This window comes from Lissotriton helveticus, chromosome 4_1 (genome assembly GCF_964261635.1).
Source record: "Lissotriton helveticus chromosome 4_1, aLisHel1.1, whole genome shotgun sequence".
In the NCBI taxonomy this organism is placed as follows: domain Eukaryota; kingdom Metazoa; phylum Chordata; class Amphibia; order Caudata; family Salamandridae; genus Lissotriton; species Lissotriton helveticus.
In genome coordinates, this window is record NC_136063.1 from 2,135,170,037 (window position 1) to 2,135,189,804 (window position 19,768).

The following is a 19,768-nucleotide window of genomic DNA, read 5'->3' on the forward strand; positions in this document are numbered from 1 at the left end:
TTTTTCAATGGCTACAAGAGATTGGTTACCATGGCCATCAGCAGACCTCTTCCTCCTCCCCAGCTTCCCTAAGACAGTAATCTATCACAACACACTATACACCCCTACTTTCAGGAGTTAATACCTCTCCTCCGTCCTCTTTTTTTCTTCCCTTAGCTGCCCATGCCCTATTTTCTAATAAGAGTCTCGTGCTTTTCTGTTGCAAAAGAGCTAGCTTCAGAGAACTAGTGCGGGCAGGGTTGCTACTCCTGTTTTCCCTCCTCCCCAAGAGTGATGTCTCTGCCAGACTGGTCTTCGTATAATTAATTTCTTTATTCACACTGAAATGTGCACAGTGTTGTCACTCACTTCTTTTAGCACTGAAGTTCAAAGACTGTATCACTCAATTTACAGGATACATGTTCCATGTATTGATCCAACAGTCCTGAATGGGTTCAGCATTCTGTAGTTGTTTCTCGTGATATCAGTTTGCAGTTCTGCCATTTGGCCTAATGTCAGCACCTTGTGTCATTACAAATGTCACGTCACTGGTATAACACATTTTTGTAGTTTGGGGATAAATGTATTCCTGTGCCTTGATGGCTGGATGCTGATGTCAGTCTCACCGCAGCTGGTATCACACCATCTCCTTGGGATTTTCTAATCTTCACCCATAACCTTTTCTTCTTCTGCTCCAAATCATCAACTTCAACTCCGCCAACAACTTCTCCTGATTATGGGAGGCTGGATACAGATGCTTTCAGGGTCTTGCTTACTCTGCCAAGGGTATGTGGTATTTAGGGCATGTTCTTGCTATTTTGGGAGGTGGTGCAAACAAGTTGGCAGCGTGGGCTTGTGTTCCCCGTGCTAGCAAGCTCTATGTTGCTGAGCCTGGGTGTACAAGGCCTTAATGGCCATTGGTCATCTTGTAGGTTTGCTCAACATGAATACAGACCACATTGGCATCTTCACCTGGCGGTGGGTCAGTCCCATTTTATTTTGTAGGGATCCCCTCCTGTTTTACTGCTCCATTCAAGAGCCTCTGTGAGGTTCATTTTCATTCATTTTAATGATCCCTCATGTTCTCTTGAAGTTTAATCGGGAGCTAGAGCCAGTGATTTTTATCACACTGGTTTGGCCACAGAGAAGGTACCATGCAGGCTTGCTACACTTTATCCTGTGTTCTTTCCAACCGCTTCATTCACTGTTGATCGCCTTCTGCAATGGTAGGAGCAGATACTTTTTCTGAACTTTCATATTCTGCTGCTTCAATCCAGGAATTGAAATGGGGCAGTCAGAGCTCCTTTGAGATATCTCCTAAGGCTTTGGATGTTATATTGGTTGCAGGCTGTACTTCTGCTAAATTTGCTCATGGCATTTGCTTGAAGAAGTAGGTGGGTTCTCTTTGGGAAACCTTATCAGATTTTTTAACATTTCAAGCTATTTTGGGCCCTGTGAGTCTTAGCTGCATGTTTTGTGTGTGCTAAATCCGTCATCCTTATTTTCTTTTAAGAGGTCGACTCGCATGCTCTCTCCTTCACTGTTTGTCATGCCTCAGGTGGACTTAAATTAGGTGCTTACTTTTTGATGAGTTCATCATTGGAGCCCACACATGGTAGTCCCTCGAGTTTGTTTTCCACAATGAGTCTATTTCTGCTTTGCATTACTGTACAGACAGTTCCCTCAGCCCACCTTTCATGTTATACGCAGGTAAACTAGTGCTTCACTAAAGCCATGAACTTCTACCAACAATTGTGCTGGCCTTTCCATCTCTCTCCCAAACGTGTTCCCTCATTTCATTATAGAGAGTAAGTAATTGCATAGATTCCATCCCATTGAAGTTACTTCTGTGCTAAGCAGAATCTAGATTCTTCGGGCAGAACCTTGTCCTAGATGAAGCTATTTTTCTTTCTACGTAGCTGAATTAGCTTCATCTGTCACTGACAACTGAGATGTACTAGCATTGTCAGATGCTGCCACATTGTTGTACCGCCCCATACACATTTTTGATTCCCAATCAAAATGTTCCACTTCTTCCTCAATACAATACTTTTTGCATTTGGCCTCATTCTGGACTGACACATTAAATCAACATTGATCTCATTGTCATTATCTTCAACATGCAAAGCATCAAAGATCGAGTGCTTGCAGGAGTATGGTGGACTGTTGGGATTGCAAGCTAATTGGTCTAAAATATGCGCTAAAACATAAACAGAAGTATGCATCTGGATCCACGAGTTTTAATCTAATGGGAGATTACCTGGCTACAGGTGTGTTCCCATACCTTGGAGTATGGATTTATCATGACCCTAACGATTTGGTTAAGGGCAACCTGGGGTTGGCTGTGAGAAACTTGAAATCCAATATGGTCTTCTAGCAAAGCCTCCAGTTGTCAGTTATGGACAAAATTGCCCTTATTAAAATTGCACTGGTGATACTACTAGACTACTTTAGTAACTTACTTTTGAGGGTACCGATGAACTGATTCAGAAACTTAGAAAAAATCATACTAGATTTCATTTGGGTGGCAAATGGACAGATTAACTATTAAAACAGTGCAGCTCCCTTTGTCAGAGGGCGGTGTGGATTGTCCCAATTTTAAGATTTATTACTTGGTGGCCCAGATCCAGTAGTTGGTCTACTAGAGCCAAAACCTAAACATCTGGCAAGCTATGTGTTGGTGATGATGGCCCTCCGATATTGGTCAAAATGCACCCATATAACATTGTTTCTCTTGTATGCTTCCATGATTCCCTTTATTGGCTTCCCTGACTGCCTGAGCTGTCACACGCCATTGACTGGATGGACTGTATTAGACTTATTGACCATGGGTCACTTATTTTCCGATAGCCATATTATTCTTTTTTTTACCCAGATAGAGAACTGGGGCGTTTATCCAACATAATTTTTTAAATACACATCTGATGGAGACATCTAGCTGCAGAATCCTTATCTTAGAATCCTCCTGAGGCGACAAACTGGGTCCTTAATTTTTTTCAGCATTTTGAGCGACTCCGTGGTCAGGTAGTCTCCCAAATGTGGCAGCAGCGAAGTCCACATAAGCTCTCCCAAAATGCGCTCACATCAGTTCCTTCTTTTCCATTTAAGCAACATGGGTACGTTTTCTACTCTTTTTCAATGTCCTCAGGGTTCAAGGCTTGTTAATCCAGCGTTGGATGTGATGTGCCATTGTCAAAATCGACTATATGTTGCCCTTAGTGTCCGCCAGCCCTTTTTTTCACCCTTGCAGTCATCAGCGTCTTCTTCATGGTAGACTGCCACATGCTGTTTATTCTTCATTCCACCTATTACCACCTGCTGACACCCTCCCTCAGTCAGTGGCGTTGGTTCTTGGATTGTTGCTCTTGTTTTCCTGTAGTGGGTAAGGCCTTCCACTCCTATTCTTTTGTGGCATTGTGTTGCTGTTTATCAGCCTCGTCTTTCCGTCTCCTCAGTTACTGTCATAACTTGTTCTTTATGATGGTAGGGTGTGTTATCTCTGTCCTTTCTTGGGTACCTCTGTTGTTGGAGTATCCTTTTTTTTCTCTCCACTTCTTGTTCTCCCGCTCGCTGGTGGAGGACATGGGCAATTTTCGGTGGAGAGGATATGCTTTTGCTTATCCTGTATGATGTGTCTCTACTGGAATTTCTGTTTTTATTTGCATATTTATCCTTATATACATTTATCTTTAGATGTATATGTCTCTGCATGTATATACCCATCTCTTGAATGGATCTCTTGTAAAGGTCTTTTACTTCAGGTATATATATGTGTGTGTTTTGCACATACGGTCGTCTGGACTTCTATAAGGTGTACTTTGCTGCATTTTACCTACACCCTTCTTGGTGACCAGGTACAGCCTTCTGTGTTGTACATGTCTGTTTCCTTCCTTCTCTTCGGTGAGCATCTCCGTTACATTATTTAGGAGGATGCCCTATATATCTTCAAGGTTCTCAGTGTAAAAGCGGTTTGTTTGCCGTTCTTGTTGTTTTCCTAGCGATGCTCTTCAGGATTCACTGCTCTTTCTTTTTTCTCCATCATCCTATAATTGGAGGTCGATTTTTTCGAAATCTGTTTCTCAGGATATATATATATATATATATATATATATATATATATATATATATATATATATATCCAATAAGTGCAATCACCCAGGCTCCGACCACAGCAACCCAGGAAATTACGCGGATCCAATAAGTATAAAGCACAGATTTTTATTTAAAAGCTGAACCAAGCAATCTGACGCGTTTTCGGGCATCCGCCCTTGCTCACAGACAGTCAGAGTTGGAAATGCTTGCGTTTTAAATAGTAACTGCCAAACAGTGAAAAAAGTGCATTTTTTTCTTTCTTTTTTTCTCATCATACACCTCGTGATAGTAGACAGCGAGGACAAACTACTAGTAGTGAGTAGCCTAGTCTGTTTTCCAAATAATTTTAAATGGCAACAGTTAGAAAAATTCATTAACTGGTTTAAATCCACATTTTAAATTTTGACAAAAACGGAAACCCATGATTGAAAAGTTAAAAATGTAAAAATAACTTTTTTTGACAGCTTAGAATGCAAATACCAAAAGGTTGTATATAAAAAATATATATATACACTCATTAAGCCCACGCCAACATTCAAAGTTGATAGTGCAAAATAGCAGAATAAAGTGCAAAGTGCATCATTTAAAAATTAATCGCTGTTCTTATAACAGATGCATTTAAAAAAAAAACACAGTGATACTGTTGGTTAAGTGCAAAATACGCTTGAATGTAAACAGTATAATGTTGCATCTATATTCATCAAAGTGCAAATCAGCGTATATATATATATATATCCACACCACTTCCCACTCAAAGAATGGGACCGACACATGCTCCGAGGTTCAGGTAAAATGTATTTGCTTCTTTCAGGCCAAGGTCAAATGTCCTGTTAAAAGGTGAAACGCTGGGCCGACGCGTTTCAGCCTGTCAGCTTTCCTCAGTGCCCATTTCACCATAGATGATGTTACACTTGGGGGCTTACATTTAAAGATGAAGTCATCGTTTGCTGATTGGTGCAAACAAAGTTGCCCACCCACCACAACCTCCAGCCGTAACAGTTCCGCGTCACTCCATGCCGGGTTTTGTGCTCTCCTCGCTGGTGAATGCTGGTACAGTGAGCAGCAATGTTCAAACACACAGTGGTGTCCCAGTCTCTGCTGGCCTTGAGAGGAACTTTATTTTCCGGCGGGGTCCGCAGGAAGCAGAGATGTTCAAATTACACCCGAACCTCTTCAAGCAGCATACAGCTGCTCCTTTTCTCCCCGGAATGGCCACACAACTACAGTGAGTGATCAGGACCCTCCAGGGGGGCGACGTGCTGTGCTTTCTTCCACTCTACCACTCGGCGCAGGTTTATGCACGTAGCTCCAGACCGAAAGGGCGTGCCGGTAAAGACGGTGCCTGCAAACCGTCTCACATCTCCACACCACTTCCCACTCAAAGAATGGGACCGACACATGCTCCGAGGTTCAGGTAAAATTTATTTGCTTCTTTCAGGCCAAGGTCAAATGTCCTGTTAAAAGGTGAAACGCTGGGCAGACGCGTTTCAGCCTGTCAGCTTTCCTCAGTGCCCATTTCACCATAGATGATGTTACACTTGGGGGCTTACATTTAAAGATTAAGTCATCGTTTGCTGATTGGTGCAAACAAAGTTGCCCACCCACCACAACCTCCAGCCGTAACAGTTCCGCGTCACTCCATGCCGGGTTTTGTGCTCTCCTCGCTGGTGAATGCTGGTACAGTGAGCAGCAATGTTCAAACACACAGTGGTGTCCCAGTCTCTGCTGGCCTTGATACATACATACATACATACATACATACATACATACATACATACATACATACATACATACATACATACATATATATATATATATATATATATATATATATATATATATATATATATATATATATATATATATATATATATATATATATATATATATATATATATATATATATATATTCCATTTCCCCCAGACTTGCATCCATTTGTAAGGGCATCCCCTTGATGTATACACTGTTTTCTCCCTAAACATGCACCAATCCTTATCCTCTTCCCACTCCCTCAGTGTCTGAACTGTCTGCACTCCACACTTTTTAGCAATATTTCTCTTGGCAACCATCAAGCCCAGTGTCACCCATGTTTTCTCCTTGTTCCTCAAGACCGTTGACTCCCATATGCATAATAAGCACTGTTTGGCATTCGCTGTCACTGGTTCTCCCAAACCTACCCCCATACATGAGGTGACTCTGTTCCAGTATCTGTTGATAGGAGTGCATTCCCAAATATTATGAAAATATTTGTCGACCTGGCCACATAATCGCCTACAGTTAGACTCCTCCCTATAACCCATTTTGACCAATGCGGCCCTATGACGTAGATTCTATGCAATATGTTTAGCTGCATCAGTTTTAGTTTAGAGGATTTTGCCCCTTCCCTTGGGGATGCCAGTGCTTCCATCCACTTTTCTGAAATTGTTGGTCATACTCCTTCTACTATGATACTTTATTGTTACCTCAGGCCAGACCACATGGTTAAAATTGTGGACATGTTTCATAACTATAATATCTATATGCAATTCGATACTCTGTTGATATGAAAATTCAATAAACAGATTAACAAGTACATGCAAGTCATCAATTATGATCACTGTATTAAGACTTCACAGTGCCCCATTCTCAAATATAACAGAGGTTATCTGTCCTATCATTACTCTTTTGACTGTACAAAATGTGGACAACTGTTTCTAGATCAATGTAGACCTTCTATTCTTGATCTTGACCTTGCTCACACATTTCTTGAGACCTTGCTCACACATTTCTTTGTTGCCTCACAACGCTTTGCAACCAGTCTACCTAGTCTCTATTTAACATTGTGCCAAACCCAGTTCTTCTACTCACCCAGCCCAGGAATAAGCACATTCATTCAGTACCGGGTTCTATATTTCAAATGGAGAGCTAATGGTAGTACTATGTGGTGAACAAAAGTAACACTACACTTTATTTTTTCATTCCTCTTTAACTTTCATATTGGAAGACAGCGCAAAGTGCCTGCTGTCCACATCATTATATTGAGCCTTTCTACTAAGCCATTCATGTGTGGTGAGTACAACCCAGTTTTTTCAGGATTGATCAGGGGCAGATTCTCCTCTTAGGTGGAAGAGCATTGCCCTACTGCTCTGTGAGCATGTCAAAAAGGAAAAAATGCATTGTTATTATCATTTAATTTGTTGGTCATTGCTCAGCTCGTTAGGTGCGGGCTGGACTGTCAGAGGAGCTGGGAGAGGAGTGGTAGGCGCTCTCTTAAGTGTGCGTGACTTTTTGGCTGGCCGTCTTGCGCTGGCCAATCAGTCATGCGCACTTTGCATGTTCTCCATCAGGCTGTACTGTACAGCCTGGGTGGAGAACATGCACCGCCTTCCAGTATCTCTCAGAGCACCGTGATTCGGCTGTTGTAATACTGCATCGTGATTGGCTAGGCGAGCCTGGGAACCTGCGTGCTTCCTGTTCCTGGAGTCCTGGAAGCAGGTGAAGAGGACCAAGAGGCAACGGCTGGCAGGCAGGCAGGTCAGTGATTTATTTTTTATTCCCTCCCAACTCCCCCCTCCCCCCACCCATAACACCCCCATGCCTCCTCCACCCGCCGTTAAGTAGCAGCTGCCACTGGGATTGATCCCATTTGTTTCCAAAGCTTCTTCAGCCTAAGAGAAATAAATTGTACTTCATTGTCCACAGTAATTGATAAGGTAAAGCTTTCCTACAAACTACCATCTCTAAAAGAACAAAAACAATCAGTTTTGTAGTTGTTGTTTCATACAACCACTTTTAAGACACCCAGCTGATCCTCTCCCTTACTAACAAACACCCAGTCGCCAAGAACAACTTCCACGACGGGATGAAGGCTGTCGCTACCTGGATGAAGGACAGCTGCCTCAAGCTCAACTCAGAGAAGACCGAAGTCCTCATCCTGGGCTTCCCCCTCCACCTGGGAGGACTGCTGGTGGCCCCCAGATCTTAGACCCCCCCCCCCCACATCCACAGTCTGCGCACGAACCATTGGCATCATTCTGGACTCTTTGCTCACTATGAACTGCCAGATCAATGCCATCTCATCATCCTGCTTCCACAGGCTATGCCTGCTTCAAAAGAACTTCAAGTGGATGTTCACCCAAACACTCATCAGCAGCAGACTCGACTACAGCAGCGCACTCTATTGCGGCATCACCCAGAAACTCCTCAAGGAACTGCAGAACATTCTGAATGCCTCTGCCAGACTTAATATCCCCTGCCGCAGCCACATCACCAACCACCTGAGACACCTCCAATGGCTCCCAGTCAACAAAAGAATCACCTTAGACTCCTCACACGTGCCTCCAAAGCCCTACACGATGCTTGTACCTCAACCACTGCCTCTCGTTCCACACACCCACCAGAGATCTCCGCTCCGCCCAACTGGCCTGGCCACCGTCCTACGTATCCGCAAGACCACGGCCGTAGGAAGATCCTTCTCCTACCTCACAGAAAAGATCTGGAACACCCTGCCTCTCTACCTCAAGCAATCACCGTGACTGCCTCAATTCAGGAAGAACCTCAAGACCTGGCTCTTCAACTGACCCACCGTGGTTTCGACGGATCTACCGTCACCTCCGCCCCCTCCCCCCCAGCGCCTTTTTACCCTTACTGGTGAGTAGTCGCGCTTTACAAGTCGCTTGATTGATTGATACTCAACTCACTTAAAAAGTTGCATACCTTTTCCCTCTACTAATAAACTCAGAAAAGGCCAAAAAATCCAAAGAATGCTCCCGCTATGGCCTATCCAGAAAGTGCATTGGCTTAATTTGAGTATTGCACGTGTTAAGAATTTTGGGTTATATATAGTATTTGGTGGAAGTGAGACATCTCCAAAAACTAGTGCCTGACGTAAAGTGCTCTATGCACTCTGAATTGGGTGGACTGGACATCCAACACTTTCCGGAGGATGTTCCACATCTGCCAAAGTCTAATATAAGGACCTTTGTTTGACAGTGTTGTTGTCCATCAGTGGCTACCGGTACATTAATCTAACTTTCTTTTAAGTTTTCAGTACTAGTATCTCATAATTCTCCTTTAGGTTTTAACACAATACTACTATCCCTGAGCTAAATGGACGGTATAAATGAATCTCCTCGCATAAAAGCATCAGCTTCAAAAAATTACTTTTATTTTATTTTACAGAATACTTGTAATTCAGGATTAAGAACTGGTTATTTAGCCGACCCTACCCCTACCAATGTCTTAACCTCCCTCAACAGCTTGTCCTCTGACATGCATTGACAGGGTGTCTGACTTGAAAGCTTGAAATACCAACTTCTGATCAGCAGACCAACAAAAATGTATCATTTTTCAAGCCAACGTTTTAAGATTAGCAAATTGGCGAATGGTGTAGAAACTGTGCCTCCCTTACAGCTTGCGTTTCCTCTGTAAAATGTAATGTTTGCATTCCTAAAGCTTTAGAATACACATTTAAATCCTGATCATTATGAGAGGAGGTATCTGTGGTAAAAGCTCGAACTGTTCTACCCCCTCCACACTTAAAAAAATTGAGTAATACTTCTCTCTTGCGAGTCAATGCAAATGATTTACCTTATCTACCCAACATGTAGTTATTAAATATTCTTAACCTCTTGTCCTATTTCATAGCGTGCTCCCAACCTTTTGCATGAATGGTGTTGGAGGATTAGCACACTGCGTGGTACAAAGCACATATCCCAAATGTACACCATGCTCAAAGAAACAGTTAATGCTACAGACTCCTCTGATCGTAAAACACAATGCAGGACGTTTTTGTTCAATATTGAGAACTGTCAAAGGACTATAAATGAAAAGAATCACAGTGGTTTTAAGACCAAGTGCTCAGGGAACCCATGAAAAAAAGCTCACAAACTGCTCAAAAGAAGTTTAAATACTGACATAATGTCCAGCTCGCACACATTAATGACAACATTAACAATGCAGCAAGCTGCAACATTTACTCTTTGCATTAAGATCTGCCATTCAAAATATTAACCAAATTCCATCATAAGGGACATCAAGGTTAGACAATATGTGTATAATTTGGTTCACTTTGTAGATCATGTTTTATGTGTCCTGACTAATGTTGTGCTCTGACACTTCTCTCTGATACTTCTGGCAGAGCCTCAGTCTTTTCTTAATGTTTTAAATAACATTTTTGCAAATTGGTTGGATTGCGGGTGGAAAATAAAATTGTAATATTAAGCTGTGATCCAGTCTTGAGAAAGTATTGTATAGGTTAGATAGAAGGGATTCCATGCCAAAAGAGTATCTCAAAATGTATGCAGTTAGTGTTCTCTCTTTGCTTGATACCTTATATTAAGAAGGCTGTAGATGGAATGTGCCTGAGCATGCTTTCGGGAGGATAACATGTCTGAAAAGGAATTTCCTTCCCAGACTACGTTGTGCAGTACAAACTCTTCCCCTCAAATTTTCTCAGCACATACTGAGGGATTCCCAAAATAACCGATAGCTTTTGTGTGGAGTAACACATCTCCCAGAGTAGTAAAAGCAACATTAGACAGGGGAAGTAGAGGGAGGTTTGGATTACCCAATGTACACATATATTTGCAATCAGAAAAACCTAGGAGAAGGGGTTTTTTAGGGTACAGGGAAATACTAGGCGCACTGCTCACGTTAGTGTACAGGAATGTAGGTGCGGGTGCAAAAAGGTGAGGGGACCAAGACCCTAAACCCCTCCAAGTGTGTGCAGGGCACACGCAGTAATAAGCAAAAAACAAATACCAATTGCACACCAAATTACAGTATAGACAGAGATGCCTCAATGGACATGAAGGAGCAAATGAAGTGGTCGAAACAGATGAAGAAATGGATGTTGGATGACTCCTCTTTTATTGTATGGATGGCCAGCTGTCTGTTTCGACCACTTCATTTGCTCCTTCATGTCCATTGAGGCATCTCTGTCTATACTGTAATTTGGTGTGCAATTGGTATTTGTTTTTTTTTTTATATTTGCAATCAGGTCAACTAAGACCAGCTCTGGAGTGGTCTGACATAACACTCAATAAGCGATGGCTGAAGATCAAACAGGAGTACTCCCATATTCCACTGAAATACATATTATGTATTCAAAGCAGATACTGGAAGCCCACCTCTCCCATGCCTGATTACCTCATATCTGTTGCTGGTATCAGAAATAGTTGTTATTCCAAATGTTCCTAATTGACAGCTAGATGCTGGATTTAGAAGTTAAAGAGGACATCATTCTGATTAGGTAAATTGCTTGATTAGAATCTTCTAATTGCGAGTGAAGAGAGATTAGCACTGACATTGTTGAATTGTTTAAGTACCAAAATCAAGTTGATAAAGGCAAAATACAGACCGTACGTGCTATTGAGTAGGACACATTCATCAGGCAGGCTCCTATACATGGTGAATTAGGAGAAAGGACTAAATCTAGAAATGCCAGAAGAAGTCTGGAGCACTAAGTTGAGAGCAGCTGGGGGGCGTGGTTTCACGGAGCCACAAGATGGACACTCTTTAGAGGGCCCTGCCGGCCGAACTTTTAATCCACCTACTATCCTTCTGTAGGGCCACCGACACCGAAAGATGCCTGCACAGAGTAACCTTATAACCCGGACCCAGCTGGTGCAGTCTGCGTTTGGCGATCGTCTTGGGGCCTGCGGCGAGGAGGGCTGGGAGCTGGGAGCTAGGGCCTACGTGCTGTCTATCCTGAGTGGCGCAGTTGGCCGTGACTTACTATCCTGAACCGGCCTGCCCTGTACCGGCGTGGATTGGGACTGCACCTACCTGACGATGCTGGTCGCCTCCTACCTCTGACCTTACTCTCCTGAACCTGCGTTATGCAATACCTACATGCTTGGAGGCTGCCTTTGGTCCAAGGGCTACGCTTGGGGAGAGCGGACCAGAGACTCCACACTTCCTGTAGGGAATGGGACTCCTGGGCTTCCTGTACTGGGGCGCCACACCACATCTGAGTGATCCTGGTGTTGATCGACCCGCCTGGTTCACCTCTTCTTTCTATCGCTGTGGGGTCCAGCGCTGCCTCTGTTGCTGAGCCTGCTCTTGCCCCCTTGGGTGGAAGGCTGCCCAGGGCGAGCCAGCCTCCGCGGTTCCTCTGTCTGTGGCTGCTGCTGGCAACTCCTGATTGACTAATACAGATAAACACACCTCCCTAATCGGTTAATCGGACACATTGGATTATCTCGCTCTCTACTGAGGACCCGCTCATTAATCGCTCCCGCCAGTTGTGCTACCTACCCCTAATATCGCCAAGCATGACAACAAGCAGTCTAAGCTATCCTTCGAGAGTAGGCACCTCACTTGCCATGCAGAGCAGGGCAGCGATCCTGAGGCTGGTGCGGCCTACCTGGAAGAAGAGGACACACAAGATATTGACCATCAAGCGCTAATCATGGATGTGAACAATAAGTCTGAAAACCATTGACCCTAAACTTGACCTACTTACCAGCTGGTTAGACCACATCAAACAACGCCTCAACAAACATGAAACCAGACTGCATCATTTGGAAAACCAGGTCTCTGATGTGGATGACCTCCATGCGAACTCCAGAGTACAGTTGCTATGTATTAACAAGGTTCTTAACATCAACAAAGCCAAAATAGTTAGGATTTAAAGGCAAGGTCCAGACGTAATAACCTCCAGATCACCAGGATTCCAGAATTTAAAGCCATCTCCAAAATGGAGGACTTTGTCAAGACCTTGTATCGTGATCTTTTTGGTGAGGGCCTGTCAGCAGTCTTCATTGTGGAGCACGCCCACTGCTGTCTTGGCCCTCGGCCGCCTCAGGGGGCATCAGCCTGCCCCATTGTTGCCCTCTTATTGAACTATTGGGATGCAGTCCTATGTCTGGCACAAGTTTGTGGCTCGATCCAATATCAAGGTAATAATGTTTCATAATGCATGGTCTTGACTAGACTTCTGGCTGGTGACCAGAGATGACCAAACATTGACCTCCACGGTGGCCAACCTGCCACACAACCTTTCTGACCATGCTCCGGCCTTGCTGGTGCTCCAGATCCCACAGACGAATCCTCTTGCCTTCACCAGGCACCTGCCAGCGGGAGTGCAGCTTTATGCTGTGTTTCAGGAGGAGTTCTACAGCGAAATAATAGAGTACTTCACACACATCGTTCGCTCCATGCAATCACCATCCATACTTTGGGATTCATTCAAGGTTGTAATACGGGGTGCCTGCATCTCAAAACAATCTGGGGTCTTAAAAGCTATTCGGGGAACCTTGGTCTGACATGAGAGGGGTATTCAGACTCTGGAGTTGCAGTACTTCCACTCCAGTGACATTGACACCATGGCCTGTATCCCGGATAAACTCTCAGAAATTCAGGAAAAGCCATCCGCGAGGCTCGCTATTTACACCGCAATACTGAGGCTATGTGTTATGGGGAAGCTGACCACCCTAGCAAATCCCTTGCAAATCTGTTGCCCATTCGGCATGCCTCAGGTTATGTTGCTGAGCTCCTAGACTTAGTCAAACCCCTTGTTTTCCACACCAGAACTTTTAGATATCATGTCTTCCTTTTATGCTCAGTTATATTCCGCTAAACCGATTCATGGCTTAGCGACATTGACTGACTATTTTGAAAACATGCAACTGCTCTGGCTCGATCGTACTCATCGCGCCTATTAGTACTGAAGAAATCACGCAGAGTATCAGGAGCCTCCCGGTGACAAGGAACTTGGCCTAGATGGACTCACCACAGCTAGAGTTTGCTCCCCTGCTGACCCCACACCTTCTAGACATATACCAAGCCTCTCAGTACATAGGCTTCTTAAACCGGATAAACCAGCCAATCATTCATTAATAATGTTTGACAATAAAATCTCCTGTACGCCCCTTCCATCCCACTTGCTAAAAAAACCCTGATACCACAACTTCTGGCCCTCTTGTATAGATGTACCAAGAAAAGTGGTAAGGCTTTTAGAATGATAGATTTGTGCTCCCATTGATCAGCCATTAAGTTATGCTCATGCTTATCTGCTGTTCTAGTTCATTGGATGATGTTGGCCCCAAATAGACTCCCAGTAGTGAACCTTCTAGAGACTAGAGTATACACAACTCTGACGTTTGTTCATTCCTCCCATATACCAAATGTAAGATTAATATTGCTCTCTTTACCACTGTCAATTAGTGACGTTATCAGTGGGATCCGAAGTTATGCCGTGTATTAGCTAAGGTCTTTTGCTCTGTTTATGCTCTCCCATTTCCTCCCTACTTGCCTCAATGACGCTATAAAAAAATATCGAAACTGACATCAGCATACTAATCCAGTGCCTTATATAGCTATTGCCAGAGGGAAAAGGTTCCGGATAAAGTCTGGCACCTGAAGGGTAGTCCTAAGGTGAGGAATCTGCAGGAAGATCTAAAATCCACCAGAAATATGGTCACTAAAAGTTAACTTTTTCTTTTCTCCCCTGCTTGACATTCAAAGCTTGTTGAGTGATCGGTTTTTTGACACTTGAGGGCCTTTATACTTCTAGGTTTACTACTCTAAAGTGTACAGTTCAGGTTACTAGCTGTTGCTAGGATTTACCGGCGCAAATAGTTTCCAAACAAATTATCTCCAGATAGATTTAGTCTTTGCTATGAGATTGGCTAAAAATAATTTCTCTGCAAGACATTTGGAACAGTTTCTGCTGCTGTTGGGTATTCTAGTTTCATAAAAAAAATTTAAATTGTATTTTCTATTCTTTGCCATCTTTTTCTCCTAGCCTCTCTGGAAGTAGGATGTTTGGAACTGGTGTCATGGGCGTTGGATTGTGCCTTTATTGAGTCTTGTCGTCATAACTGGTGACAAATTCACTGCTACAATACACCTAGTTATAGGGAATAGAAATATTTCTTGATCCAGTATGACTCCTAGGTATATTTTATTAGATAGTACATTTGGGGAGAGGTACCGTGTTCATTACAAAAAATATTACATAAGGTAAATGGCTCTGGTTTGGGAGCTGTATAATGTATATTTCCATACAAATTATTTTTAAACCGGAGGTGGACTCTTTCTGACCCATAGCCTTTATTTACATGCATAAAAAGGTATAGCGCAGGGCTGGTTCTGTCATTGGCCCAGAAAGGTGAGTGAGAGCACAGGCATAGCAAAGGAACAGCTTTTAGGTCCTGTTTTCAGACGGAATTGTTTCTCGCTGAAACATCTGAAATCAGGGTTGCACAGCTTTTGTCTAACAAAGTCACACTGACGTTAATCCGCTTCCTTTAATATTCTCCATTTATGTGCCTAAAAAGTGCATCATTTTGGAGTCCATGTAACCTCTGTTTTCAAAATTTTAGGAAGAGCACAATCGTGAGGCTATTATTCCGCTTCTATGAACCGCAGATGGGAAACATTTATGTGAGTGGTCAGAACATACAAGACGTCAGCTTGGAAAGTTTGCGGAAGTCTATTGGTGTGGTACCCCAGGTATTGCTCTATTTTATTTACTATTATGCTTTAGATATTGTTGCAGTTTTCCTGTTATGAGCCGTCATTGCCATAAAGATGCTCAAAGAAACCTCATTTTCCTGTTTGTGGTCAGGAAGGAGATTTGATCTAATCTTGGTTCCTTACCTTCCCTAAGACCTGGTTCTTCTGACGTAAGCACTTGACTTAAAATCATGTGATTCTTAATGCAGTAACTATCTACTTATGCCTCAAACTGCAGATTAATGTTAAAATGTGTGAACATACCCTCATTTCTGTTACCTGATGCCACAGACCATCAGACCCAGGTGCAGATTATGGTTGTGTGTGCAACATCTTCTATTTGTGATGTTCTGTTGCAATAAAAATGTTGTGTGGTGTTCCGCTGCTCATTGGTGCTAGGTTTGTGCTGTAAAATACAACCGGTCTAGTGTTGTAGTCACAGTTACTTCTGAGTTAAATGTTCATTATACCTATATCCTTACATTTGAAAAATATTTTATTAGTGGCAATCAGAGTGTTTGTCTGAAGATAGTTATGTGAAGTAATGAAAGTAAATCACAAATGTTTGCCATTAATAAGGGAAGGTATACTTAGCTATTTAAAAAGTTGTCAACTTTTCATGTTTGTATCTTATATGTTTAATTTTAGTAGATGTCCACGTTTTAACTGAACTTTATTGTAGTTGCTGTTGTGTTGTGCTTCATTCAACATTGCAAGGTACTGAAGCACATGATTGGAGGGGTAGCATGCTATGCCATAAGGAAATGGTTGGTTTAAAGGGTTTAGACTAGCAGTGGGCATATGTGGTAAGAGTGTTGGTGTCATGGATGAGTGACCAGAGTGGTGTTCTTATGCCTTGGGTCACAATACTTGGCAGGATGGTGGAGGAAGGAGAATGAGAGATTGAGTGTGTTCAAGTTGCATTAGCAGTAGGTTACTCTGCAGGTCCCTTGTTGGGTTTATGGTTTTACTGAAAAGACTTTAAATCAACCTCCTGTGCTGGATACAGCGCTTACAGAATCCACTTTGTAAATCTTGTGGTCTGGAGGTGAGGGATGACCGAGATCCGCCTAGATGGCCTGTATTGGTCATCTCTAAGTGAGATGTTGATGTTCTCAAAGAATCTTTAATACTTGAGTCTGCAATTTGAAACTGGTGAGGAACAGAAGTGGCACCTGCTGGGATGGACACTATTAAAGTCCACAAAGATGGCATCTTTAAGTGGCAAAACACTTTAATCATTGGTGCTGCTACAGTGTTGAGAGCTAACCAAGGTGGATTGATGGTACTTTCCTGACGTTATAGGAGCAAGCTATTGATGGCTCGAAAAATCAAAAAATTCTCACTAGGCCTGCAGGTCTAGTAACTTCAAATATCTACTCGACCTAACTATAATGCACTTGACCTCTGTGAGCAAATGTGACAAGTTAACAAGATTTTAAGCCATTTTTATTGCTCATTCACTTTGTAAGCAATAAAGATGCCTTTAAACCTTGCTCTCTTGTCACATTTGCTCTGCTTTCGGATTCAGAGGTTAAATGTCAGTCTTCCGTCTAGCTCGCCCGAATTAAATCTGGCTCGCAAATACGAGTGCATTTTTCGAGCCCTGACAAAACCATCTAAGAATATTGTGTCAAGTCCACCCATGGGCCATGAGGGCCCTCCTTGGTAGCTCTGCTAAGCCAACCAAGATTAGTAGGTACCCAGGAGAAAATCTTGATAACACCACATGAGTATTATCTTGAGTCTACCAAGGAGCCAATATAGAGACAACGGTCTAGCTCTGAATTGATGGCACTTTTGGCCCATCAGTGCACCATTGAAAGAGGCTCAAGCGCAGTATTAAAGTTAAGCAACCGGGGAAACTCAAGGGGTAGGAGAGAAAAGATGAAGCCGGCCAGACAACAAGCACCCAATAATGATACTGCTACCATGGTACAAATGAGCAATAAACCAGAAAGAGAAAAAACAACCTTGTGCAACATGAGAAACATTCAGGACAATAAAATAGTCTTGCACAAATGTCACAGTAAACGGGTTTCACATCAAAGGAGATCTTTCAACTGATAAATGCCAGCGAAAGTGGCTAGATATTAGAAAACGATTCTGTATCCTTTCCACTATGCAGTCCTCAGTAAAAGCTCTGCATCTTTTCGTTCAATGGAACCAGCGTTCGCTCCATCATGAGTTTTTCAGACCCCTTCCCTTGGATATCTCTAACTCAGCAGTGTGCAGTAATAAATTTAAGGCACCCTTGCTCACCACTGAGTGTGAGTGCAGGGGGTTTCATTGTTGAAGTAGGGAGAATAGGCGAAACACCACCCACTGTGCAGAATTTTATTCTTGCCTGTGGTCCATGCATTTCATTTTTAAATACCAGTGGTTTGCATTGTGTACAAATCATGTATTACAGTTTATAAATCACATTTAGCACTTCAACCTGAGGAGTTAAAATGATGTCTTGTTGTCTCCCCTTGCCTCCTTTGACCCACCCAGCTAAGACTCTTATGTGACCTGATCTAGTATGAGGGTCACCGCTGCTGCAAAGAACCTGCACCAACCTAGAGCCCTTAAAATAATTAACCAGGCCAGTCTAGACTATCAAGCAATTAGTTTTAATCATCACAAAATATTGACTTGTTGATTCCCAGTCATGTTCAGGAACAGAGATGAAAATGTTTCAATCAATCATTTATATAGCGCTGCAAATCTTACATGAGGGTTTCAAGGAACTGGGGAAGCTGGTTGCTGTGCGGTGGTTGTTCATTCGCACATCCAGGTCTTGACATCTTTCCTGAAATGCTTGATCGATGAAGCGGTCCTGAGGTGCAGGGGCAGGCAGTTCCATGCCTTGGCTGCCAGGTGCAAGAAGGATTGCCCTCTGCTATTGGTTGGTCGGGAGGACGGGCAGATAGTAGGTGCCTGATTGGTTTGTGGAAGGTCAGACCTTTGTTGGTGTATGCTGGTCCTTTGTTGTGGTGGGCTTTGTATGCGTTGGTCAGCATCTTGAACTTGCATCTCTTCTGGATCGGTAGCCAGTGTAGCTTCTTGAGGTGGGGTGTGATATGGGTCCTTATGGGGAGGTCAAAGATCAATCAATCAAGCGCAGTTACTCACCCATAAGGGTCTCAAGGCACTGAGGGGGGACAGGGACTGCTGATGGTGCGGGGGTTCAGTCGAAGAGCTAGGTCTTGAGGTCCTTCCTGAATTGAGGCAATGACTTTATTTGCCCGAGTTGGAGAGGCAGGAGAGGCAGGATGTTCCAGGTCTTTGCTGTGAGGTAGGAGAAGGATCTTCCTCCAGCAGTGGTCTTGCAGATACATGGGACGGTGGCCAGGGCCAGTTGGGCGGAGCAGAGGTCTCTGGTGGGTGCGTGGAATGCGAGGAGGTGGTAAAGGTACACTGGTCCCGCATCGTGTAGGGCTTTGTATGCGTGTTTGAGGAGCTTGAAGGTGAGTCTTTTGTTTACTGAGAGCCAGTGGAGGTCTCCCAGGTGGCCGATGATGTGGCTGTGTCAGGGGATGTTGTGGATGAGTCTGCCGGAGTCGTTCTGAATGTTCTGCAGTTTCATGAGGAGTTTCTGGGTGTTGCCTGCGTAGGGTGCATTGCCGTAGTCTATTCTGCTGCTGATGAGTCCGTGGGAGACCATCTTTCTGGACTCAGTTCGGATCCACTTGAAGATCTTTCGGAGCAGGTGTAGTGTGTGGGAACAGAATGATGAGACCGCGTTGATCTGGCAGTTTATGGTGAGCGAGGAGACCAGCATGATGCTGAGGTTTCCTGCATGGTATGTGGGTGTTGGGCAGGGGGGGGTTTCCAAGTAGTCTGAGTCTTGCCACTGAGTTTTGTATTGTCTGTAGCCTCTTCATGAGGGGTGAGGTGATTCCTATGTAGAGTGTATTTCTATAGTCCAGTCTGCTGGTGACGAGGGCCTGGGTCATGATCCTTTTGGTGGTGACTTGGAGCCACGTGAAGAGCTTGCGGGTCATGCTTAGGGTGTGGAAGCAGGCAGATGAAACTGCATTGACCTGTTTCTTAATAGAAATCTTGCTGTCTAGGGTGATGTCAAGGTTGCGGGCATGGTCTGTTGGAGTGGGGGTGGGCCCAGTTCCACAGGCCTCAATGCATTGTTTAATGGCGAGGTGTCATTCCTAAAGATGAGGACTTCCTTCTTGTCCATGTTGAGTTTGAGACCATTGTCCTTCATCCAGTCAGCGACTTTCCTCAAACATTTGTGTAAGTTGGCTCTGGTGG

The 19,768-nt window shown here is 43.6% G+C and overlaps 1 protein-coding gene across 1 annotated transcript in view; it reads left to right on the top strand.

Moving 5' to 3' along the window:
* ABCB7 (ATP binding cassette subfamily B member 7) overlaps positions 1–19,768 on the top strand; it is a 665,610-nt gene that overhangs the window by 478,408 nt on the left and 167,434 nt on the right. Inside the window, exon 12 of the mRNA XM_078688835.1 lies at positions 15,382–15,511. Within this exon, the coding sequence (XP_078544961.1) occupies positions 15,382–15,511 (130 nt within the window). The remainder of the gene's footprint in view (positions 1–15,381; positions 15,512–19,768) is intronic.